Consider the following 27,362-nt stretch of genomic DNA (forward strand, 5'->3'; position numbering starts at 1 on the left):
ACCTTGATGTAATGTTATCGCCTGTTCATAGTGAGCTCGGAGAACGAGCAGTGATTGAAGAGGACGAGCCGGTCGCCCCTAAAGTATCTCTCTCCCCCTCATTTACTCTGGATTATGTTTGTGTTTCCATTCTCTCCGGTTATACAGTTGTTAAACCACTGCTGGGTGGCTGGGGGCATTTAGCCAGGCTACCCTGTTCTCCGTGATGGCACAGATACATCATACGCAGCAGGTGACAGAAACAGATTAAGCGGTATATTAAGATTAATTGTTGTGCATACATTGGAAACTATAAGGCAATGTTATGTTTGGCTCTATCCCAGAGAGGCTGTTAGAAGTTACCTCGAGCTTCTTTAAACATCCGAGCTGTCATCCCCTGTGATGATCTGTTCCACAAAATCTTTAGTTAGAACAAAGAGCTCTTCCCACAAAACAAAATCATTCGCAGTAATAACGTTACAGCTGAGGGAAGTTTTATCAGATTGAATTCAGCATTATATTTCCCGGCTCAAATCTAATACAGATGCCACTGAAAGGCAGCTAAGAGATATTTGTCGTTGCCCCAAATTTCCTCTGTTTTCCGTCAGCGGCAAAAGAAGATTTATTGTTTCCCCATGATGAGAAAGTAAAGGAATCTGAGTTTATCCCAGTAGAGAGTGTAGTTTTCAAGAGGATGGCAAAGTACCAACAGTGATTTGTGGAAATGAGGGTTTGTTTCCTGCTTGGGAACAAATGGAACTTCTTAAATATGAAGCTCATTTACAGGTATGAGTTACAAAATCGTTTCTATGCATTGTCAGTTCCAAGCTGTAAATCCTGGTGATGCCTCAGATCGGGTCTCCAGAGGTTTCAGGTTTTATGATGTGATGGAAGAGTTCATGCACTAAACTGCCATGAGGCTCCTGTGATTTAGTCTGTTTGTCTTTTGCATTTCACCCTCATGGCTTCAATGTCTGTAAATGTTATCAAAGCTATGTGAGGATCTCATGTTCCAGTTGATTTCTGTCATTCCAGCCACATCTGTAAAACATACAGTGGGACGAAAATGTGTTTCTCAAGACCAAACAGTTAAAAGACAATACAAAAAAACAGAAAAAGACAAGTGCTATAATAAACAAGTGCTTGAGTTAAAACGATTAAAAAATAAAAAACATTTGAGCTTATTGTTCCAATTTAGAGAGATTTGTAATATGTAATGTTAAACTGCCTTTAACCACTTAAAGCACACACATATAAAGAGATATGTTTTTATATTATACAATTGCATAATTTTAAGCTTCTATACACATGATTTACAACTTTGACGTCCTAATTAATTTTTGAAATGTTATTTAAGACTCAAGCACAATGTGTTTGTGGGTTTTTCACCCAGTGTCCTCTGTGCACTTATTACTGCCACCTGCTGGTTTGTTGTGAGTACTGTGACTGTGGCTCTGTTCTCTGCACACAGTCTGTGTTGAGCTGCTTCTGTTCTCTGCACCACAATCCAGAGAGAGTCTGTAATGTTTCTTTATTTAGCTCAGTCACTTAGAAGAAACTCTTGTGAATTGACTCTAACTCTAATGTGTTCATTAAGTTTAAGTATAGATGTGTCGTGTTCCCACTCTGCGGCTTTATGTTCTACACAAAGGACTATTTTACTGTTACACAGTGTTAACTCGCCTGACTCAGTTTAAAACTGTTTTACAGCAAGTTTGCAGGTTCCCCCCCCCCGATGTGGACAAGAGTAATACAAACATATACACTTTCATTTAACATGCACACTAAACCACATTACAATAAAAACCTTAAACAGTAAAGACTTGACTCAGGCAGCAAAACAAAATACAACAAAATACATAGACTCTACAGAGAAGAGGAAAGTGGAAGAAAGAGCAAGATCAGTGATTGTAGGTTAAAACAGAAGTTGTGGCTCTAAAGTGAGGGGGTGTCATTATTTAGTATAAAGCCTAAAAACTATCTGAATCAGAAATATTTATTGGGTTTCGTTACAGTCGCTCCAGCCATGAAAATAAATATAAATGGAAAATAACAATATACAGAAATACAAAATGTAGGTATCAGTATAAAATTAAAAAATGATACAATATATAAATAGAAGCCAAATAAGAATATGTAGAAATACAGTTATGTTGTTGTTGTGTGGTTTATCTAGGTATGCGTTCTTGTGTTGTCTAAACCAGTAAGTGCTGGCAGGTTGTTATTGTTTTGGATCTGTAAAAAGAGTTTAAAGGATGGGGTTCATGTGGTTCAAGTTTTAAAAGGTTTATTCAGAATGCGACCTTGCACTAAATAGCAGCATCAATCAGACAGTTGTATTTATCATTTCTGTGTCTCTTTCTTCGCAGGATGAGTCCTTCAGGTCTATAGACCCGTACTGACTGGAGACATGTTCTGAGGACGACACATGAGCCACCATGAAAGGGTTAGGAGCCAACCGCAGTCGTCACCTGTCTGACTCGTGTGAACCATGCCAACAGAAGCCTCTCTGTCCTCTCACCTCAGACCCTCACGGCTCCTTCATGTTGAGCCCCACCATTAACCACTATGGCACTCTGGACCCCCATCTCCACCAGTGCTCCCCCACCAGCCCCACCACCCTGCCACCTGACTGCTTGCTGCCTTTCAGCCAGATGTCCAACAGCAGCACCTTCCCGCGTCTGCACTTCACCTCCCAGAACGACCAGGTTGACTGCTCCCAGGCCTGTTTGGCTGGTGGTGGAGTTGGGCAAGGCAGCAGGGCAGGCACACTGTCCAACTCCATGTCCATGGGCATGGGCTTAGGCCTGGGCTTCACTGGCGCTCCGATGATCACCAGTGGATCGGCCACCATATCGTCTGCAGCAGCAGCAAAGATGAATCGGTTACCTTCCAACCTCTTGGATCAGCTAGAGCGGCACCTGCCCCTGCAGCGTGATGGCTTCAGTACTCTGCAGTTTCATAGAGGACGTATGTCAAAGCAACGCAGTGAGAGCCCAGGACGAATACGCCACCTGATGCATTCTGTGCAGAAGCTATTTGCCAAGTCCCAGTCTCTGGAAAGCTCTGCAATAAAGGGCAGCATAAACGGGCGCTCTGTTGGAGGAATGACTGGCACCACAGGGGCTTGTGAGGACGGGGGTAGACAGAGCCGCAGGAGCAAGAGTAAAGACAGGGCTAAAACCGAGGGGCCAAAGCAGAGACCGAGGCCCAATGCACTGGGCCTCTGGAGCTCGGATGATGCCCTGGACACTGACACAACCAAAGCTGGCACTATCGCTGTAGGTTACCGCAACCCGCTGAGCATGATGACTCTTGGCAGAGCGGTGTCAGACAGCCAGGCTCCTCCCAGGCATATCCCACAGGGCTACCACACGATTTCTGCACATCCTCTCAAGACCTCGAAAAGCAGCAGTGACCTCAAGTTCCTGGCATGCCAGGCGACACAGGTAGGATCCAAGGATGCGGATGGAAGAACAAGAGGAAGCAAGGATGACACGTTGGTGAAGAGGGGCACCTGGTCCACTCTCACCCTCAGCCAGGCCAGGCAAGTGTTGCAGAAGGGCTCTGCTACAGTCAACAGGACCCTGCTTAAAACAAAGTCATGTCACCCAGACCTGACACAGCAGTTCCTTCAGGTAGGAGGGACAGTGAGTATTCATCTTCATCTTCATCTTCTTTGTATGGTTTGCATGGTTATTCTTCTATTTTCCTAATTTCTCTGAGGTTTGTCGGTTTTTTATTTATCTCTCTGGAGGATGCTTGAAGATTGACCCTTATTCTATTCATCACGTACACTTTATCCTCATATTCATACTCGCCTACACTTGACATTCAATCAAGTCCTGTTTTCTTTTGCTGCACATGTTCTGAATCATATTTAGTTCACAAAAGTAGTCAAAATCAGACACAAACCATGAAATACATGCAGTATCAAAGGAACGCAACTGAAATATATATATATTACAAAGTTTTATGGTCTCACAACTGTACATATATGCATTTTAATCTAGGTCCCACTGGGTGAATGGACAGGAACTTTGGGTCGCGGCCGAGCCAGGGGAACTGAGATCCCCTGTCGACGGATGCGCAGCGGCAGCTACGTGAAAGCTATGGGGGACCTGGAAGACAGCGAGGACTCGGAGGGAAGCCCCAAGCCTTCCCCCAAATCTGCTGCTCGTCGCCAGAGCTACCTGAAGGCCACCCAGCGCTCCCTGAGCGAGCAGCAGCAGCCGCCACCGCCTCCACGCAAGTGAGTCATAAAGCACGTAGAATAGACGTCAATTTTGACCTTGATTACCTTTTTATTGTTTTGCCATAGTTGAGTTTCTTTTACTTTACATTCCTCCAAACAGAAAGACGCATTGAAGGGGTTTATGTTATTGAAATAGTGGGTTTCAGCATTTTTTTCTCGTGTCCCCAAAGGTCGTCAGCAGGTGGCAGCAACTTGTCATGAATAATAGTCAGAAAGTGCAGCAGCTCTTATTGAAGTTAATGGGATCAAGTCATGGAGGTAGAGATGCAGCTTAATGGGAGAAGACAGGGCGTGACGCACAGTATCATCTTTATTTGCTACGAAAGCAAGAGGAGGTGAAATTTGTGCCGTGTGTTTTACCCCCACATCCGCACGGACAGGCCTCGTTACTACGCTCTCATGCGGGAGGATTATCTGTGGTCTCCTCTGCACAGTGCATGCTCTGTGCAGCATCTGAGGTCAGTGTCATCCATACAGGCAGGCAGTGTGGCCCCTCCCCCCCACCCTCACCTGCCCCACCGCCATGACCCCACCGCCTTTATTTGTCTAACCCCTCCCGGTGCTTTTCCTCTCCATCTCTTTACCTTGCAGGTCCTCTGAGTGGCGTGTCGGTACTTAACACTCACCTGCTTCCTCAAGCCCTGGTTTTCATAACATGCAAATTTCCCCATGGAAATCACTCAAACACACCCTGCTGCTTACTGTGCACATATTTTCCCTCACACTAAATAGGTGAGCCAGAACAGAGGAAACTGAACAAAATGTTCCCAGATCAGTCAGAGAGTAAATTTATAAATAAAACAAATTTAGCAGTTTTACTCAAAAATCTGTTTCCTCTGTGCTGCGATTTTAAACCCAAGCACATAACCCTTATCCACACATCTCGATTGTATTAAACTTTAATATACCCAGGTGTCATTTCAAGTTTCTCCTGGATATCATCATGTAAACACAGCCCTCACTTATTCCAGACTCTGATGTCTGATTATCACGTTCTCTTCCGCAGCTCGCTGCCGTCCCTGAAGGAGCTGACGACCAATCGGAGCCTGGATAACTTGGACTGCCTGGTGAGCCCGCTGGAGGCCCCTCCACGCCACAGGAACCATGATTTCAGCCATTGCTCTGCCACACTGGGCAGAGCCTCGGGCACTCAGGTACGGCTGCGGTGTTATCAGACATGTCACTGTTTAGGCAAATATCACACGACCGCTGATGCAGGCAAATGTCACGGGTCAATGTTCACCTGGGTTGAACTGGACTCAAACTCAAGAGTTGTAGATTAAAGTCGATATCAACCGATGTTTCCACGACAGAAATTTTATGGGTTGCTTATATAAGTATTAGAAACAGCTAATTAGGTCATTTTGCATTGACTCCTGTGACCCCCAAAGAGAGATGAGTAAGTGTGATCACATGGGATTGAGCAAAAAATACATAACTCCGAGGTTGAAGCTTCTGTGAGAGAATATTTAAACATATGCAATGTCTGCTGAGACGGCAGAGAGACGGTATATGAATCAACCAGTTGGGAATAAGGAGGTGGAATTTTAAAAGAAGCTTGCGCATGTTTGCAGATTGTCAAAGTGGGATATCTGCCTCAGAGTAAACTTGAGGGAGCTTGTATATCTCCATCAGCACGATGTAGAATCACACACCAGACTAATGCAAACAGCATTTACAAGTGATGGTATCAGCCCGTATTTGTACAGTACATGGGAACTTAAACATCCATCACATTAGGATTCAGAGATTCAATTTCCTTGAAGATGACAGTTAAATCAGAATAAAACATGTCTGGGTTGTAAACTACCACAAACGGAGGCAGTAGTTTTTGAGGGAGTATTATTCACGTTTATGTTCCACCCACGGCACGTTCATATATAACAGTAAAATGCCAAACATAAAAATAACTAGACTGCTACTGGCTGTGTGCTGCTTCTTTTAATGTTTCTTTATCAAACATGTCAGATCAATCCCATCATAACTTGACAAGACAAAGCCTCGCAACAAAGAGATACTGAAACAGAGCTATTTTGGGTAACTCACTGAAAGGCTGCAGAAACATTATTTTTATTCTGACTCTGAACCAAGATCTAAAAATAGTCATATCATGTAACAGCTTTAATTATGTAGACAATTTAACACTGGTTTTAAAAATGTTATAACTTCATGTGTCCATGAGATCTTTTTTAAACATTTTAACTAATATTTAAAATGTGGTGATGGACAGTATCTAAGATCCATTCATTTTAGTGTTAATACGTTTTTAGATTTCGTTTCTTTTCACCAGTCACATAAAAAATCAACCCATAGCCATCATAACATACATATAACACAATATGTTCACACTGTTTCATTATTCTTCTTTATAAACTAACTACGAATGAACCAAGTATATTAAAGTGAAGTAAAAGTACCTCAAAATTGCTGCTTTGTACTGTATGTTTTGGAGCTGCCCAGATCTTGTACCTGATTGGTCGGCCATGTTTGAATCATTCTCCATCACCTTCAGTAAGGAGAGACGATCAGTTCCCACGACTCTTGTTTCTCAGATTAGCTCCTCGAGTGTTTGCACTTACAGGTGCACAGTGTGACGTCTTAGCATTTCTGTCAATATTGGCTCAGCGGATAGTGTTGAATCACTGGAGATCGGCCAAACCCCCTTTACACTCTATGTACAATGTGTGATGGGACTTCTCAAACTTGAAAACCTTTACTCCTCCACGAGGGGTTCAGGGGTTCCTCCCCTACTTTGAACAAACATCAAGTATAGGTGTATGAACCTCTCTCCCAACCCTCAGAGTGTTTGGAAGAGTTTATTTTTCAATTTTTCAATTTTTGTTGTATTTTGTTGTTAACTTCCATTGTCAGATTGGGTTTTGTGAGACAAGATGTTGAATGTTAAATTGTAAATACATATATTGAAAAGGTTCAATAAGAGCATTTTAAACAAAAAAATATTTGACTTGAATATTTCAACTGTAGGGGATGCTTCTTCATTTATTACACACCACAACAGTACAGTGGGAAAAATGGCTCTTTATTGTCTGAAATCTACGGCTACTTTTCACAATATTATTTTATGTTTAAAAATATAAGTAATAAGCGCATAGTATACCCTTTATAATACCCTGTGACACTTTACAATAGACACAGATGAGTTATTAGCAATTCCAGCTGAGTGACTTCCACTTTAAAGGTCTTAGATGTTGCATTATGAGGCACAAAGAGGTCAAACTATATGAAATATTTAATAGAGTAGAAAAAGTTTTTTTCATAGAGCTTTTGTTGTTGTTCTTTCTTACCACATCAATCCTCTCAGCTCTTAAGAATTATCATATGATCCTTTGGAGGGGACCCAATGCTGTTTATAAAGTGGTGCATAAGAATTAAGAATCTAATAATGTCACATAAAACAATATGACAGTCATAGCCTTTGATCATTTAAGTACATTTCAGTGATAATATGTCTGTGCTTCTATTTAAATAGGATTTTGAATGAGGACTTATTTGTAATTGCTTTTACATTGTTGTATTTGTGCTTTTGCTGAAGTAAAAGAATAATGTGTACTTATTCCACCATGGGAATATAGATCCAGTGAATGCATGTTTCTCAGTCTGCCCTCTGCCCTCAGCGTGTGAGTCTGCACACGTTCTTTCAGGTATGCGGGCAGGGCTGTGGGCACTCAGTGATGTACTGTGACGGGGAATCACAGGCAGTGGAGGCCCTGGATCTGCCCGCGCCGACGTGCTTCCGGTCGCGCAGCCACAGCTACCTGCGCGCCATCCAGGCCGGCTGCTCCCAGGATGAAGACACGGCCTCTGTGGACTCGGACTCACCGCCGCCCACCGCTGCAGTCTACAGCTACTGCTCCGACACCAGTGAGTACCAGAGACAGGAAAGACAGAGCTGCTAGACATAGATTACAAAAAGTATTCACTGAAAGAGAGGAAGTACAGGACAAATATCATAACACAACACATACATTTAAAGTGAAAATTGTCCTTGGAAATAGATAAGACACAATTTAAAACATATTCACTTGTAAATTATATTCAAAACTGATTAAACTTTTCATGTTTGGTTAAGAAGAATAGGAAGAGAACACATAGTATAACTTTGGTCTTCATTATTTCTCCACAAGTATCAAATACATTTCCGCCTTTTTCTTATCTTACTTTGAAGGAAATGTTTCTGAGACACAGTTTATGATTTGTGTGATAATGTCTCCACCAATGAGAATGTTTTAGAATAAACACACTGCTGTGTTAGGAGTTGTGTAAAGGGGTTGTGTGAACACTAAGGCAAATGCATACAGCAGCATTAAATTAAAGTGAATTATATTTTACTCATTTTGGTTTTAACACCTGATGACCAACCACTCTTGACTTTATATGATAGAAATATTCCTCTTCCGCTCTTTTTCTCTTGAAGGATGTGATATATGAAAAGTCTAAATTTATATTGGACCTATGCTTCACATATTGCACATTTATAATTAATACAATACCACCAACAATTTAATTGATAGAAACTTAATGTATATTGTCTGTTATCAATTTTATGAATGTAAATATTTACTCGTGTTGAGTCTACTTTGATACTAAACACAGCGTCTTTGTTTTTTAACTCCTGGTTTGACAAGCGAAGCTACATGAGTGAGTTGGTTTGCTGTAGAACAACTTCAGAACAAATGACCTCAGTATAAACAGTTAAGGTTTATAAATTCAACTTTGGCACATGGTCCTTCTTGAATGATCTGGCCTTTAAAGGGATAGTTCACCCAAAAATGATTATCTATTCACCACTATGCCGATGGAGGGTTGGGTGAGGTGTTTGAGTCCACAAAACAATTCTGGAGTTTCAGGGGTAAACAGTGTTGCAGCCAAATCATAGTGAGTAATGAGTGACTTGTTGGTGTTTTTAAGGGCCCTGTCTATGGGAGGATGGGCCTGCATATTTAAATTAGTGCTAATCTTTAATTTACGCTTGGAAATTAAGAAAACATTGTTGTACAATATTTTAGATAAAGGTTTTTTTCCCCTTTGACTTACTTGAGAGAAAATATGACAAAGTGAAAAAAAAACCTTTGTCAATAATCGCGCCTTCCAGTGTTTGATGACATTTTAATGTCTGGACCGACTCGGGTGTGATCCCCGCGGCGTCCAGGGACTCAAATGAAGCGCACCTTCCGCGATGAGCGCGTCCACAATACAACGCTACTCTAAACCAATCGCCCGGCTCACCGATTAGCGCGAGGAGCCGAGCGGACCAATCGCGTGCGTCGGGCGGTAAAACGGTGAAAACGTGGACTCCAATCCTGGTCGCGAAGGGCGTGTGGATCGGATCCTTTCTTCACAGCGTCGGTGCGAGTCCCGCCGCTGATCACCGCCGCGTCTCCTCCGCTTCATGAATGAACAAGGAAAATTAAGGATTTTACCCGCCGCCATTAAACAGTAAGACTTCCCGTCGCCTTCTTATCAGCTCGAGCGCCTCTGCTCGTGATGTCTTCCTGCTGTCGGCGCGTTAGCAACAGCGAAGCTAGCACAAGCTAACGCGGTGCTGGGTAAGCTAGCTAACGTGGATGAAGAAAGGGAATGAAGCGCCTGTGATACGAGCTGTTAGCGAGCAGGGTGGAGGAGGAGGAGGAGGATGGTGGTGGTGTAGCTGCTGCTGCTGCTGCGGTGGTTACACTGGTTACACTGGTGCCAACGAGGCTTCGGTGGGAGTCGCCGGTGGCAGCGTCTCTTTTGTTGGTTCACCCACACGTCTGCTATGTGAAGCCTCCGGCTAACGTTACCCAGCGATCAGTGCCCGCGATGAGCGTCCACTGGCTGCTAGCACAAGCTAACAGTAGCCGAGGCGTCAACAGCTCCACGCCCGGCGACTTGAGCCGAGCCCTTCACTTTGTTTTACCGCTGGAACATGACCCATCCCTGCTGGACGCCATGTGCCAATATAAGCTGCTGGATTTACACAGATCAGCATGATTTAGAGATGATTAAAATCCTAATTCACGCACAGCAATGATCGATTTAAAATCAGAAATCCATCCCTGAATTGATTCGTACAAGGGGGAATCCGGACTAGTGGAGGGTATCGATTGGGTTTGTAAATGAACATGAGCGGTTTGAATGAGGCGAGGTAACGTTACACGACTCTTCTCTCGTATCCATGTGACAGTGATGCGAGCCCGGAGGCATGGAGGAAGCTATGATTCACCAGCCGGCCCATTTAAAGAGTCGTTAAAAAGTTTCAGCCCTTCTTCTCTCCTGCAGACTGCGGTGTCTCGTTGCTTCCTCCTGGAATGAGTCAAAAATACTTAACATGGTCATTAACACATTGTTCTTATTGATGGATGAGAGAAACACCCTAAATGTGGTTTAATAGTTCTGTGGTTTAATAGTTGTGTCTTAAATCCCATGTGGCCTGTGCAGATCCACTTTTAGTCTTGAAAGCTGCCTTCAGAAAATATTTCTACCTCGACCGCAGTGGCTATTTCTGATTTACAGTCAGTCTCATGAACCATTTTTTTCACAGAGCAGCCTGCTACCACGTGTTAAGACCTGAGGACATGATCAATAATTGATCAGCTTCCTGCTCTGCTCTGTAGTGCTTTGCAGTTAGGACACTTTGCTGGGCTTTTATAAGGACCCCCTGACATAAGAAGGATGTGCTCACAAAATAAATGCAACGTCAAGAGTGAGGCACTCAAGATCAACTCATCTGTCTGTGCTCTCAGACGTGATCGATCAGGACATTTCCTGTGTAGTATTGATTTATTTTAACCAATGCTTTTAATTTTCCATTCTCCGAGGGCTTGGAAACCACCCATCAGGCTACTGAACAGCTGTCTGGGTGGGAACCATCAGCCTCATTGGCTTTCAGCTTTATGTAGCCACAAGGCGTGTTCATTGTATCCAGCAACATATTACACAAGGCGGGATGCGTCTGTCTGTATTGCCATGGATAGAGAGTGAGTCACGTCGCACTCATTGATGAGGTAATCTCTCTCTCTCTCTCGACTGAATGGGTGAAGCAGTTTCACAGTAAGGTCAACAGCACACCAGCTTCCTAAGGATGTCTGCATGTGTGGAGCTTTTTGTTAACATAGTTAACTGTCCACTTCCTGCACTCGTGACTTTCTGATTTGTGAAAGTACTTTGTATCAGCTTGTGTGAAAAGAAAATAGTCTGAGTATATGTTAAGAGACTGTTTGTGCAGTACAGTAAAATACATTTTTGCACTGACAAATTTTTCCACTTAAACAAATAGATGATTAATTGATGAGTAGAGGGACATGGACTATCAGCTGTTATTTTTTATTATAAGTTAATCATTAAGGACATATTTAAATAGGTGTGAAATATTGTTTTGGTCCGGTTATTCAGTTATCAGGATTTGCTGGTTTATTTGGTCTGATGTCATGTGTGTTGGTTGCACAAATCCACATTTTAATGTACAGAACAAAGCATTTACAGAAAGAAAACACCAGGCAGATTAAGGAAATAATGGAAATAATCACCCTTTTAATCAGTCTTGTTTTGTGTGTTTTTTTTTTTTTGTCCTGTGCAACTTAACCACGATGCTCAATTTGATGACAGATTGAAAAGAGGTTGCATGTCTGAAGCACATCCTCACATCCGTACTGATGAATGGCAGGGTTTTAGTTTTTAACCACACTACCCACCATTATGCTGTAGCTTGCAAAAGCCAAATGCTTGCTTGTGGAGTTTAAAAAAAAAAAAAGACTTTCGAGCTGACATAATGAATCTCTAGCTGTGTGATTTTAACCTTTGTTTGATTTATTTGTGTGTCGTTGTATTTATCTTTCTTGTATCTAAACGAAATCAAAGTGGCTCAGGCATGCAGTGTTAAAGTGCCCCAGCTTCCCCTCCTGATTTGTTTGACCTCAGAGGAACTTCTCACGTGTCTTAACGTCAGCTGTTCAGGCGACAACCCAGACCGCTGCCCCCGTCCAACAGGTCAGACTTAGAGCCACAGCCGGTCTTAAGGACATCGCCATATGCACCCGATAGCAATGCACAAACCAAGACTCCAGCAGTGCAAAGAGTGGACTAAATCATTTGGGTTTTGTCTCGGTTTCAATGAATGTGCTCAAGGCAAGTGCTTCATTTAAAGTTCTCCTGTTATTTACTTTAGGAATTCCCAACATTCATGTGATAGAACAAGTTGCTTGACTGGTGGTGAAATCATAGCTGTTTGTTCTTTCTACGTCATTTTTTAGTTTTTGGTGTTGTCACTGTTTCGGTCTGTGTGTTGTGCAAACGGTTTGCTGTTTTTCTATTAGTATGTCAGCATTGTCTCCTGAACAGCAGGCTGCCTGTCTCTCTGTCTCAACAGATTGTTCTCTCTGTCATGATGTCTGTCTCTGCTCATTGATTTAAATTGTTTTACTCGTACCTCTTGAGTTTGTCATATTCGTGAATTGGAAGAACAAGAACATTGTGAAAACAATGATATAGGTTTTAAGGCTAAGGCGACGGATTTTAATTTAGTTCCACAAGTGAACACAGGCCAGTTTTCTGCCGATATGTGAATGTACAGAAATGAAATGATCAGTCAGAAGTCATCCTCAGACATGTGTCCCAGTCTAATCTTTCAGTCTACGACTCCCACAGTCTGTCAGCCTGCCATATTATCTTACAATGAGACTGCTAATCTTCAACAGCGCTTCTGTCACCACCTCTTTTCATGATACTTGGCTCATGTCCAGTTTCACTGAGGTTCATGCAGAAGGAGCTACAACACTGTCCATAAGGCTTTGTGTGTAATTCAGGAGAAACTAATGTGAAACACTGCACAAAAAAATAACAGTTCAAGCCTAATTAACTTTAAGCCAAATCCACTCAGGAACGAGTTCAGCAGTAATCAAGACTTCTTAAATCCCAAATCCCAAACCAGAACACCAAAACACGGCCACTGAAAGATAATCATGTTCTGTTTTTGTAAAAATTAGCAAATGGCAACAGCGTTTAAAAGAGTCGATCATGTTAACTATAGTTTTAGTCTGCTGTGGAGGGCCCATTAGTGGTCATCTGATAGCTCACAGACAAACCTGCTGATGGAGCCGGAGAATATCCTGCCTCAGAGACTGCATAGCTAGCATAAGTGAGGCAATTTACTAAACATGTGTTCATGGTGGTATAGTGGTACATAGGCATAGTGGTGTTGACAGCACTGTAATTGATCTTAATTGTTTTGAGAGTAGAAGAAAGCTTTTGTTTCACTGAATTATGTGACTCAGACAGCTGCTGTCAGTCTGTGTACGTGTGACCTTGTGCGTCACTCAGGAAAGGGAGGCTGCGTTATGACTAGTGTAGAAAAAAGGCAGCCTTCTCATTTATTTGAATGTGGCCAGTCGGGTAACATAGTAACGTAGTGGCTTTGCATAGGCATCCCACCTATGCAAAGGGACCTTGCTTAAAGTTGCAGGGTCGTAATGTAAATGTTGTATTTTCACTGTTAATGTTGCAATTGTAACAACAAAAGATAAAACAATTGATGCAATAACCTGCCACGGTTGTAAAGTAATTTCAGGAAATACCAACATTGGCATAAACAGCTGTTTAATTAACAAACTTGCAGAAACATTTAATTAAACTTGATTGCTTTACTCATGAAGCACTGTCTCCAGCGGTGGAAAGCAACGTCAAGGTTGACTCTTGTTTTGCTTCTATTAAAGTTAGCATACTAGCCTAGCTCTTTTTATAGCAGGCTAGTATGCTCCAGTCTGCCCTTATGAAGTACCGCTGCTCAGGGCATATTAAAAAACGTCTTGTAAACACAATGATGGATGAAGCACTTAAAAAGTGGCCATCACCACCACTTGCCTCTGACAGGAAACCACATTTGGCAGCAGAGAAAACATATAAAAACACCTTTTGTAATTCACACCTCTAATTTTAAATTGTCGTTCATTCATGCGTTCAATGACCAGGGTTTTAACAGCAACTAAGCACCTTTAGGGATCTGAAGAATTAAATGTTTCAGCTGGAGGCTGTGTGCTGGCACTGCCCTAGAGATCCAGGGTCTGGGCAGCACTGATCCCTGCTTGGCCAATCTCCATGGCCAGGGGATATAGAGCCAGCCACCACATATTGCACTCAGACAGTGAAATGGATTGTGCTATTACCTAAAGGTGTGAATAATCTGCAATTAGCCCACTTCACTATGACCCATTTGTTGTTGTTGCTAATACATCGTGCTAATGTAGAGCTGAGTGAGACAGGCTCCTGTGTGGTCAGCTGTTGATGGATATTTAGCTTAGAAGAGATGATCTAACTCAGTGTAAATGTGTGTGATGCGTTGCAGCCTCGCAGACACAACAAGTGTTGGGCATGTGTTAAGACTTGAGGGTGTAATAAGACACATCAACGTTGGGAATGTTGTGCATCTGAGCTATGAGAACCACAAGGAGTGTATCGCTCTTTCAGAATAAATGTTCTGCTGTTGGCTGGATATGTTCTCCGAGGCCAGATTGTCACTGCAGGTCAGGGCTGCGTGTGCGACTCGTGAGTGGATTTCCACAGCCATGTTTGTGTATGTTTGTGGGATTTAATGAGGGCTTTGCTGGTGCCGTGACTCACAGGCTGATGACGGAAGTGCAGAGCCCTCACAATTATAGGGTGTTGGGTTGCTGCTTGGGAACCACTGCTGGACAGAATGAATATATTTTGTTGAATTTCTTAAATTACTTTCTTGGGTCGGCTAATTTTATAGACTGAACACTGTAATGGGGCAAAAGTATTTGCTGTGCTTTACAGCTCTTTCAGTCGGCAATGTTACCAGTCAGCAAGTTGTTTAAATAGCATCTGCCACCCCCTTACCACCACCACCACAAACTCTTGAAGAAAGCCCGAGGTTTTTCTTGCTTTCCTACGTTGCTTTACTTTAGTTGACTCTGTATCATCCACCACAACCCTGCAGTCAGACTGATGACAGGAAAAGAGGCTCCGGTCTCACTGCTGGTCTCTGAGTCAGATCGGTCTTACTCGCTAGTAATCCACTTTCAGGCCTCCTTTTAGTTTTTCTGTAGAAGGAGTTTGGGAATCCAAGGTTCATGTGTCAACGCCAGAATGTGAAACCTTTTGAATAGTCGTTTACACTGTGTGCGCAATGGTGACTTCTCTAATTCTAATAGATTGTAACAGTTGAGGTTATAGCAGTTATTGAGCAACATTAGCATCCATGTGCAGTCATATTTCTGGCCTGCTGAAGAACGTACATCCTTTTTAGCTCTGATTTTGGTCTCTACCAACTTCTCTCAAGCTGCTAAATCCTCTATTCTGAAACAGCGTCTTGTTGTGGTTGACAATACGTTTATGAGAGCAGCAGGTGTGAGGCAAAAGAGAGTAGCTGCCAATTTGACAATATACATTGATCAAATTCAGTCCCTATAAATGTACATGTGTGTTTACATTTCTGAGCGATGGTTTTTTTTCAAATAACCTATGTTTCAAGCAGAGGAACTAGAGACTGAATTTAATATCTGCATTGTAGTTCCATGTGCCAAATAGTCCCTGCTCCAGGCTTTTCAAGTGGTTCATGTTTATCTGGACGGAGTTTGGTAAAACATATGAATGAGCTGAGAGCATGTGCTTGAGAGAGTGAGAGCTGGGGAGTGAACGCAAGTGATGAGAACAAAGCCAGTGAACAAGAGAATTAAAATTTCCTTTGCTAAAAGTTTAATCGCTTAGGCAGCAAGATAGAAACTTTAAATATGCAAATCTTCAACTTCAGAGACAGGCATTGAGGAGATTTTGTTCTCCTTTTGTCTGTGCATATCTCCCATTTCATCCACTGAGACATGTAACAATAAATCTAAAAATAACAAAACGACAGGATGACTGCGGTGTCACTCGTCTAATCTTCACTGTGTTGGTGTTTGGCTAATCTTTGGAGTTCTTCAGATGTAGGAGGAATACAAACAGGAAAGCACAACAAGAACACTTTCTTTCCCAGTTTATTTCCTCAAAATTGCTTTGAGCCAGGAACAGAGATGTCCTGTCATACGGTCCCCAGAGGGTCTGTGATGGTGTGGCATGAAAGCAAAGATCCTCATAGAGACAGACTGACGTCAATGGAGCACAGCATCCAGCAGCTTTACAGGGTAGCAGAGGTAGCATTAAGCACATCCTCATGGAGGCAGCAATAAGGGCAAAGTGCAGGTTTGTTTTTCAGATGTTTATGGTTTTATGTTTTATACTTTTGCTTTCGTTCTGAAGTCCGATGAGCCAAAGAGCAGGTTTCTCATGCTTGGCTCTTTTCTTTATCTGCTTCTTCTGCCAGCAGTCAGCAATAGGAGGGCCCCTCCTCCAGTCCCACCCCGCACCACCTCCAAGCCCCTCATCTCAGTGACACTGCAGAGCAGCACCGAGTCAGCCCAAGACGTGTACCTTGACCGTGGCAGTGAGGCCAACAGCCAGTCAGGACGCAGCAATTCCTCTGACAGTCTCTGTAGCCTCCGCACAGGCAGCCTGGCGAAGGGGACCCAGCCTCCACCAGCTGCTGTCCCTGCTGTAACCCCTACACCCGCTGCAGGCTCTGTTCCTCCTGTTCCAGCCCCTCGTGACCTGCCTCCCACTATCACTGTCACCAACGTCACCACTTCCACATCTACCCTACCCCAAAATGACACCCTGAGCTCTCTTGTCACCCTAGAGCAGCCCCCGACTGCAACCAAGAGGAAACTGTCCTCAATAGGAATTCAGGTAAGAGTTGTCTACTTCTGTAGTGGGACACATCATACTGGCAGAAAGATAAAGCTTGTATTTGACTGCTTTTCTGGCATCAATGATTGTTCAGGTGGATTGTGTACTTCCAAATCCAAGAGAGGAACCACTATCACTGACTACGCCCCTAAAATTTCAGTCAATTGGAGTTCAAGTGGAGAACGGCAGGCCGTAAGTATATTCTCACACTTCACATTAACAGTGAATGAAAAGCCATAAGTAATGATTTGATGGTTTATGTGTAATCCAGTCTTCAACAAGATGTTGCAAAGAAGGACATGATGAGGATTTGTAGGTTACTGATCATCACAATTTTCCTGCTTCACTGCTAAGCTGCTTTCAGACATGCACTGGTCTCCGCAGTTCCTCTGTATTTTCTCCAGAGGAGGTCAACGTGTGAACGCAAATGTCAGATTTTCCATAGTTTCTGACCTGAACACAGCGAGCGTGTAACAGATGCAAAAATGAAAAAACAAACAAAAAGAAAATAAATGTCTCCCGGGGATAAGCGGCATCATACACGTAGAAGACGCAGATGTGAAGAGAGTTTGTGGTGTTAGAGCTGACGAGGTGTCGGGGTGCTGTAAACATGATCTTGGTAGCGGAGTTAATGCGTCACTTCCTGCCTCTGCCTGCTGCTCCCGGCCGTGCAGCCTCTCACCTGATTTGATTATTGGCTGTTGTGAATGCGTCTGTGCACAGAACCTCCCGTTGAGTTGTGCATGTGTGAAAGGTAAACTACGAGTAAACTCCGTAGCCAATTCTCCGGATTTTACCCAGAGGTCCTGGCTGAAAATGGCTTTAGTGAATCACTCTGGAAAGGTGTGAACGGATATTCCAGTTTCTTCCAGTCAGTGGTACTTTATTGGTTGGATAAAGGTTTAAAAATACTTATTATACATTTATATATACTCATATTTTTTCCAAATATGAATATAGTGATACCAGAATACATTTTAATATTCTGATACCTTTTTGACCCCATTGACAGGCCTGTGTCTGATGCACTTTAGTTCTTCTGCTTCCATAACTGCACACACACTGTTTTGCTGGTGAAGCTTCAGCACCAGCGAGTGGTTGAGGTCATTCAGCAGCAGTCGGCCTGGCAGCAGGACAGCAGCCCAGCTCTCTGATTGATGCCCTTTTACTCTTGCTTTGACTGTAGTGAACTGAAAACAGTGAGAAACGGACCATTTAAACATTTCCAGTACTCTGTAATGCCCCTTAATCACATTGGTTTGACAGTCTGTTTCCTTTTCTCCTCCTCATTATCTCTGAAGCCAGCAGCCTGCTGAGCTTTAATCTTTTATACCTGGTTTGCCGCTAATTTCCATTTCTCTTGGTGCTTCTTTGAAATGCACAATGCCGCACCATCATCTGCCATGAACGTCTGTCAGCTAAGCTCACTGACCTCAAACTGTTTCAATGGAATATATTCGATGCATCACATCATTGTCTTATTTATTTAACTGTCTGTCAGGAGCTCATGTTTATTCATGTCTCTGCAGTCTCAGCCGGGAAAGCAGCATGTCCTCCAGACAAAACACAGAGACTGAGCCTCAGGAGCCCCAGGATGCCGCACCCACAGAAAACAACACAGCCAACTGCACCAACAGTCAAACAGTGAATACCACTGCGCCCAACGGACCGGACAAAGCCATGGAACAGCAGGCCCTTAAACACACCTCAGCCCCACCCAGGATATCCACCTCCCCTCCGCAGAGTCTAGACCCGGCTCTGGACCCCTCCTCGTTGCCACCACCAGACCCCAGCTTGGAGTCTGGAAATTGCAGCAACCACGGAGGTAATGTTCAAACCGGCACGCCAGCTTGCCTCCGAGACGGCAACTGGTTTCTGAAGCTCCTGCAGGCGGAAACAGGCCGCATGGAGGGCTGGTGTCAACAGATGGAGCAGGAGACCAAAGACAACAAGATCTCAGAGGAGGGTAAGTAACATAATTACATGAAGTCACTATCAAAACATTTAGGTCCCGTTAACACATTTGCATAAAATCCAGATACATTTTGAGATACTTTCTTACATAAACTGTATGTGTTCGCGTTCGTCACATCACAAATGTGATTGCGATCCGTCTTTATTTTGAGCTACATGCAAATCATGTTCTGCTGTAATTCAGTTCAGAGCATGGTGGTAATGGACCATAATCTGTTTAGTAATTTGTTGTCTGTTGTCTGTATTTGTTCAATTCCCCCTTTCCCCTGTTGCTTCAGTGACACGGGGAGAACACTACTTTGTAATGTAGTGCCAATGCTGGCTAGAATTTGCCATAGACCTTCTGAGTTGCTATTACTTAAGTATAGTCTTTTAAAGACAAATGAAATATTGACGTGATAAAAATGTTATCGCTAATTCCCTTTTGTGGGAAGCATTGTTCCTGAAACGAGTTCTCCCACGCTCAGTTTGAACATGAAGTACAGCGACTGTTAAAATATCCTATGACCTGAAATTGTAAGTACTGTGTAATGAGACAGTACCTTGTTCCTTGTAGAGAACATGACATATGAGCAGTTTAGTTTATATAAGTTGCAACTGTAAGTTGTAAGAAGCTTTAAGGTGCAGGGAGAGGCATTCATATACACTATATCGCTAGATTTAATAGATAGCACAGTTGTCTTCCGTCTCGAAAAAGCCATGAATAAAACATAAAAAACTGAGGCACAATATAACTGTAATAAAGTGAATAGCTTGTCAGTGAGTGATGTGAAGGATTGAATTGATGTCCCTGTTACTGGAGTTCACAGACAGGGGAGTAGGTCAGGCGACGTCCATGTAGACAATGAGGCCAAACGTGACCAACTCAATCCTGCTATTGACTCACAGTATTGCTGCTGGTTAGAGTGGGAGTAAGCCTTGTTTTAGCTTTGATATACAGCCACAGCAGAGTCATTCCACTTCTCTCTTCTCCCAGAATACCACTCAGGCTTTTAGACTGATGTATCTCTGCAGTGTCTTAAATATGAATGAGCACGGAGGACACAAGCAGCCGAGGCTCCGTCAGATTATCATTCCTGCACCTCTCTGTGGACCTGAATTATGAATTTCCATTTACATGCAAATATTAGGGCATAAAATAGCCGAATAAAGAGCTGTTTGTTGTCCTCACTTAGATTGAGTCAATAAATTACTTCTAAGGAAATCATTTACTGTCACAGAATATTACTTGGTAAATGTGCGCATAAATATTTCATTACTAGACTACGGGAATGAATTCAACCCCCCCCAGCCCTTCATTTACAGTATCTCTCCAGTGCAAAAGGACTGGTGTCTCTATCCTACAGCAGTTTATGACTTCTTTGTGGGGTTTTCAGGCTCAAATGCTTTTATTTTTTTCTATGCTCATTCTTGTCAACCGGTTGATGAGTAATAATATTCTCTTCTCTGCTTTCGTAGTGTTGGGGACGATCCGCAGTGCTGTAGGCAGCGCTCAGCTCATCATGGCACAGAAGTTTGAGCAGTTCAGAGGCCTCTGTAGAGAGAACTTGGTGAGTGGCTCCATTACATCACGTTTGTTTTTTCCTCTCAAATTCTCATTGACCCCAATTGCTTTCAATCTTTGCGCTGCCAACATCATTTGTCGTTCACACTGACGCGCAGGAGTCGATTACATTACATTTAGAGAGGAAGCGGAAACAAGAAATCCTCTGATTTGTTCAGGCAAATTTATTCTGATAGATGATCGCTCGGCTTACTTGACTCAATTGTCTGCTCTTCCTTCTTGTCAGACACTCTATCGCAGGTCTAATATTGCCGGAATGTAATAATCTGAATGTCGATTAGTGTCAGTTGTGTTTTCTCGTCATCTATTTGCTTGAAGAGAAGCTGCCCTGGAAATCTGTTTGTGCGGAGGGATGTGACTAATTCTCTCTGGTTTCTAACACTTGTCAATACTGATTCATTTTCCCTTTCCCCAGGACATGAATGCCCACCCACGACCAACAGCACAGGACCTCGCCGGGTTCTGGGATCTGCTTCAACTCACAATAGAAGACATCAGCATGAAGTTTGACGAGCTCTACCAACTGAAAGCCAACAACTGGCAACTTCCTGAGAAACCGGAGAAGAAGGTGATGTTTGGTGCCACAGAGTGTTCAAGTTCTTTCGGGTAGTAACTCCGATAGAGCTGGAAGAATTACGTTTTATTTAATGTCGACACAAGGGGTCAAAGGGTGACGTACATTTGAATTTATAGTTGAGCCAGATTTCATTCGTTGATATCTCCTCTGCATCATTAGAGTGCTTTGTATTCCCTGCAGAAAATTGCTTTTACTGTCTTTCATTCACTTTGTGATGCAGTGACGCTGAGCACTCATAGATCTGGAGTGACATCCCTGAAAGAAAACTCAAGCAGCCAACCACAGTTGTTGCTTTCCCCATGTGGTACCTCTATTGAAGGTGTAGCGCTGATGCGTAGTTACATTTCTGAGGAGGCACACGTCACCTACACCTTAGTTTAATTTATTGAATTTACCACTTTAAGAAAGTGTGGGTCATTAGGTTTAAGTGTAAATCCAGCCAGAACCAATTAATCATTCTCAGAATTGATAATAACGGAGCAATTATTTTTAACACCGATAAATAGTTTCTGACATTTCCAACCAAAGTTGCCAAACATTCGCTGATGCCAGCTTCTCAAATGTGAGGATTTTTACGTTAGTTTTAATTTAGCTTACAAACAACAATATATCAATCCCACTGAAGGTTTTTGTTTTCAACACTGTACCTTATCCCTCCTCTTTTCTAATTTGATTTCTTCAGGATGAAAACAAGCCGCTTCCAGCATCTGTGCCAAAGAGGCAGTCAAAGCCCAAGCTGTCTGCAGGCAAGGACAGGAGCGTGGACTCGGCTGTGGACAAGCAGCGACAAGAAGCCAGGAAACGGCTGATGGCAGCAAAGCGTGCGGCGTCAGTACGACAGAACTCCGCCACAGAAAGCGCTGACAGCATTGAAATCTACGTCCCCGAGGCCCAAACCCGCCTCTGAGGGTGAACCAGCACCAATGATCGAGGAATATCCTGACTCACTTTAAACATTCATTGACACAAACACACAAACAGATCTGAGACAAACACGCAGACACACAACGGATGCACAGAGGCGATCCCTCATAGCAGAGCAGCTGATGACGGAAGGAGCTTTGGGATCACACGGAAACAATCCAGAAAATTACAGATCATGACCCGGCTGCCATGGGACAGAAATAACATTGACCGATGTTTAATACTATTGTTATTATTGTTATTATTAATGATTATTATCTCCTAAAGTATATCAAGACTGTCTTAAATGTGCAAGGACATCCTGTACTTTGTGAGCTGAAGAAACTTGGTATCCCAGACGTTTACTCTCTTAAAAACTCCCTTCACTGCTGAGTCTACCGGCAAGTTGTGGCTGCCTGGTTTACGAGCTGAGCTACCATCCACACACACTCAGGACACACATGCAGGTGTACTCACTGTCCACAGAGTCTTCCTGTTCTCTGTTTGTATTAGGCTGCCCCTCGTTGGGTGTGGTGTGTACGCTTTACTGTGTAAGAATTATAAGACGGCGATAATGTACTCAGAGGTTTAAAAATGCAGAGAACCAGAGGAAGGCAGTAGCATATATATTAAAAATATCACACTACTACAATGTTCATTTTGTAAATGTTGTATACCAGATTATTTGTTAGAAAGAGGTCAGTGTTCAGTACCAAGGTAGTTTTTTATAGATCGAGTACATGTACTGTCATGATATATTAGCACTTGATGCAATCATTCACTCCACCTCTCTCTGTTTTCCTCTCCTCTTCACGAGCGCGCACTACACAGTCTGTGTGTCTGTGAGAACCCATTGTTAAAGTCTTACATTTGTTTGTGTTTGTGAAGCGATGCGAGGACCGACTGTCCAGCCAGTGAGCTACGGAGGAATGTATGACATGTATGCATTTACGGCTCATGTTGACTTGATCACTGCACTTTCCATTCACCTCAGATCAAGTCCGCCCCACCTTTTGTTTGCCTGATCGTTCTGACATTCACTGCATCCCTGTGCGATGCAGGGGACCAAGACTCACCACTTGATATGGCATTCCCATTCCACCAGACTTCGTGTGATTTGGGTGGGGGTTTTCTTGCTACTGGAAAGGAAATGGAATAACAAAGCAATAATCATGTTAGAACAAGCAATGCAGTAGGTACCCAGTCTTAAATTATTTAACAAAACATCTCTTAGCATGAAGGATGAATGTTTATATCTTTTCTGAACTGACTGTCCTTGGAGAAAAAACAAAAAAATCTCAGGTTGAACTCTTAAACTCTCACCAGTGCAAAACCACTATGGATTGATTATTTATTATATAACCTCAAATGAACTGGCTTCACGCTCTGAGCCGTTTGCCAAATTTTTCTAATCCAGACCTGTTCAGTGTTCTCGAAGAGGAAAAGTTACGTTCACCTAAGGTTTGGTTCAGTGAAGCATGGGCGTAATTTGAATTCTCAAACCAGCCGCCGCCTTCACGCTCCTTTCTAGCAGCTCGAGCTCCCACCCCGTTTGTTGAGAATGAATAACTGTGGTACATTTCTAATTTAAATTTTTAATGTCATTTGACGCCTTTTGTGACTTTCATCGGAAATGAGGTGAACCCAAATATGTCTTGACTTCTGTAATTATGAAAGTTACTGGTGCTGCGAGGGTATCGTATCGTGCCAAGACAACAATGATCATCAACATTTCAGTGTCATTTGATACAGCTTTTATTTAAACGTGATTATTTTATTTAATCTGCTCATGAGCTCAGCTGTCTGTGTGCGCATTCTCAGCAAAGTTTTGTTTGTGTTCGCATCAGCTCACTCCACATGCGCCATGCCTACACGTTGAGCATGGGACCGGTGTAGTTTCCATGTTTCAGTTTTCTTTCACACAAACACAAGTGCCAAGGGAACACGAGTGGAACAAGGCATAGCAGTCGTAGGTCGACTCACTAGTTTTTTTCCATCTTTTTGTTTTAGTAAGAGCTGGCTCTCCCCCTACTGGTCAGTCCTTGCGTGACACTCCAGACATCATCTGCTCCATTTTGAATTCCTTAATTTACATCAAACCAGAAATCATGTTGAGCTGGGAATGCTGACACAAAACCAAGTTGTTGATTTTCTTATTCTCTTATTTGTATTACATCAACAATGGACATGTGCATTTCATTGTCCAAAGAAATCATTAAACATCCCTTTGCTACATGTCCTGGTCATCATTCTTGCTGTCGTTTTTATTGCTCTCATCCACATGACGGTAATATTAACTGCTGAGTTAATATTACACACAAATGAATCATTAGCATTAGACATGTCATTAATGTGTAATCTCTAAAAGCATGGCCTTCTTACATATAAAAATACACTTAGATCCTTGCCAGTGAATTTTTAGTACTCCTTTAAATGGGTCTTGCAAAAATTTATCTGAAACTGTTCAGTCTGTGTGAGGCATTCAGGGTACGTACTGCACGTAAGAGTTTATAACTGTGACGAATGGTGGAAAGTCCTCTCACTTCTTTTTCATATCATTTGAGAGCTGGATCCCTTTATTTGTCCACATACTGAACTTTAAGAGAGCACGACCTGATCAGGGAACTTCAGACGGTTCGTTTACCAGTACTTCCTGAGTTTCAAAGGGCTACAAAATGGACTGACGGTGACCAGATCTTGCAACTCTGGAGGCAGATTATGTGGAAGTGCTGCGATCTTTTTTTTTTTCTTGTAGAATTTACAGAACAGTCTGAGACAAAGTCGGTTTCAGTTGTCATCAATACTGGGTCAATGTGTATGCTTGATGGACAGAAACACGCTGAGAATCATAAGCCCATTATGACTTGTGCACCCACCCTTATAGCAGCCATCTGTCCCTGGCTACACAGCCACTCTTTGGCATCTGTCCTCTCAGTGATCCAGCTTCGGGGAATGAGCAAAAACTATGTAGTTCCAGATTATCTTGTACTGACAAATATAATTTTACAAACTAAGCACATATCTTACAAAGGGTTGTTTAATGTAATGGTGTATTAGTTAGACACTGTGAGGCTAGTTTCCTTTAAGAGAATAAAGACTTGTGATTGCAATGAGTTATGTGGCATATTTTCTGTATGAAATAAACTGTAGAATTAAAGGGGAATGCCACTCAGTTTTTTGAAATGCATGTTCTTCCTTGGATATGTGTCAAAAACTAATTACCTCGATTCTTTTCATTGTTTTTCCTGGATATGAAGCAGAATTAGTGCCCAGCAAAAACCTTTCTTTGTGATCCCAAAGCAACTTATGTTTCATTTTTGTGCAGTTGTTTTTATTGTTTTATAACTCAAAATAAACAAAAGGGTCAGCAAAACACTCCATTTGGTCCACCTTAGTATGTGGTCATACAAGCAACACTTAGAAGTAACAGTAATTCACAGTAAAGCTCTGAGCAGCATTAAAGGACCCTCTCACCTTTGTGCACATTGGGGTCCCCACATGTCTAGTGCTGACTGATAATTTGACTTTTCACACATGAACACTGGACTGACATAAAGTAATAATTATGTTGGGATGGAAACCAAAACCTGGTGGCGTAAAACTTGGGTGGAGTTTACAAGATTCCAAATTATGCTCTCACTGTAGGATGTATGTCATGGACCCAAGAGACTCGGTCTAATATGTCTGCCAACCAAATTACATAAATGTAGTTAAACGTACCACTACTTTTATAGGGAGGCACTAGAGAGGATTTTGCCTCACCATGCAATCCCATCACATTATACACCTTTTAGGCTTTCTGAAGCGTGGGACAAATTTTCTCAAAGTTTCCAAACATGTGAGGCCCCTCAAAAACAGCATGTAACGTGTTGCCATGGTAATTTCTTGAGAAAAAAAGCATGAAGTCTTTGGGACTATTCCATACAGATTTGCAAGATTAGCTGGCTGCTGACAAGATGGCGGATCTCCGTCCTCCATGCCAACAGACATCTCCTCACTTGACAGGAAATAAAGTGATCCTAGCAGCGAAAGTTGGTTTTCTGTCGTTTTCATCCCCAGGAAGTGGCACAAATACTCTTTACTACTATTTACTACATTATTCATTAAAAATGTATTTTAAAAGTCAACTGACACTCGGTAATTTAGATAGATAGATAGATAGATAGATAGATAGATAGATAGATAGATAGATAGAGTTTAAAAGATATTGTTTGTGATATGAGAGAGTACAGAATGCAAAGTACTGAGTGTCAGTTGACTTTTAAAATACATTTCTAATGAATAAAGTTTGTATATTTTTATAAATTTGTGTGTTACTCTTTTAAATCCATGCAAGAGTATTTGTGCAACTGCACGAGGATGAAAACGACAGAAGGTCAACTTCCTTTCCTTTCCTGTGACCAGCAGGTGTCGCTATGACCAAGACCGAAATTTGGCCGGCAGCTAGTGTCAATATTTTAAAATTCCATGATGAGTGTTCAAAATGTGCAGCGATGCAATGGCAACACCATGTGGTGGAAACTCACAATGTTCACAATTAAATTAAACAACTAATTCACCTTCAGTGTGCATCGCAATAGGTTTTTCATGTAGTTGGATAAAGTCTGAAAGACACTGACAAAGAACTCACAAACAGAATTTTTTTATTTAGTGTTTCCATTTCCAACCTTGATTTTAATGGTTTTATTCTGAATAGGTGAAGCAAATTACTCCAGAGGATGCTATTTTATTCATTTAATCATATATTCATACAAATACAAGTCATACAAAATTGTACCATTTAATAAGGAGTAAAAAACACTTGAGGCCCTCAAACACCTACTGTTTTTATTGCTTTAATATTCTTAAATCCATGTAATGTTTCACTATAGTGTCTGATTTAAATTAAAAAAAAATGTGTATTTGTGAATATAGTAGTTCCCATATAGAATGAAAATGTTCAACGTTTAATCTTTCTAAAATAATAAGAAAACCAGTCAATGTTGAAAAAAGGTCTTTATCCAACCAAAATGATTTCATACTAAGGCATTTGAAATTACTAATGTCTCAGATTTCTTTCAGCAAAAAACACAATTTACATTCTTCCTCCATTTTTACAAAAAACTTGGCATTTGCAAAGTTTCAGAAGATAACTAATAGTGCATTCGTTTCATTATAAACACAAAGTTATAATCAAAACTGTGGATTCACATGAAAATATAATTTTTACTTGAATTTAATGACAGAAGATATTGCACTTGGCCACATGAAAACTCAGGGTCAGTAAAGGTCTATTTTCACAAAGTAAAAACTGTATTTTTTCATGTTTATAAAAGATGTTTTATTTTGAAATCTAATGTCCTTATTGTTCTGCAGGAATGTTTATTATGTTGCCG

The 27,362-nt window shown here is 42.1% G+C and overlaps 1 protein-coding gene across 10 annotated transcripts in view; it reads left to right on the plus strand.

Moving 5' to 3' along the window:
- Window positions 1–25,160, plus strand: part of dlgap4a (discs, large (Drosophila) homolog-associated protein 4a) — a 79,782-nt gene extending 54,622 nt beyond the window's left edge. Inside the window, exons 2-12 of one of the 10 annotated variants that reach the window (XM_034590451.1) lie at window positions 2,349–3,629; window positions 3,993–4,231; window positions 4,615–4,692; window positions 5,241–5,388; window positions 7,897–8,116; window positions 16,548–16,969; window positions 17,064–17,161; window positions 18,499–18,935; window positions 20,402–20,493; window positions 20,923–21,075; window positions 21,767–25,160. In XM_034590451.1, coding sequence (XP_034446342.1) covers window positions 2,418–3,629; window positions 3,993–4,231; window positions 4,615–4,692; window positions 5,241–5,388; window positions 7,897–8,116; window positions 16,548–16,969; window positions 17,064–17,161; window positions 18,499–18,935; window positions 20,402–20,493; window positions 20,923–21,075; window positions 21,767–21,991 — 3,324 coding nt within the window. In that variant the 5' untranslated portion in view covers window positions 2,349–2,417 and the 3' untranslated portion in view covers window positions 21,992–25,160. Of the gene's footprint in view, window positions 1–2,348; window positions 3,630–3,992; window positions 4,232–4,614; window positions 4,693–5,240; window positions 5,389–7,869; window positions 8,117–9,398; window positions 9,692–16,547; window positions 16,970–17,063; window positions 17,162–18,498; window positions 18,936–20,401; window positions 20,494–20,922; window positions 21,076–21,766 lie in introns of those variants that run through there. The other 9 variants (XM_034590446.1, XM_034590447.1, XM_034590449.1 and 6 more) reach the window with 9 other exon arrangements.
- Window positions 25,161–27,362: the final 2,202 nt, after the last annotated feature.

Source organism: Hippoglossus hippoglossus, chromosome 7 (genome assembly GCF_009819705.1).
Source record: "Hippoglossus hippoglossus isolate fHipHip1 chromosome 7, fHipHip1.pri, whole genome shotgun sequence".
Taxonomy (NCBI): Eukaryota; Metazoa; Chordata; class Actinopteri; order Pleuronectiformes; family Pleuronectidae; genus Hippoglossus; species Hippoglossus hippoglossus.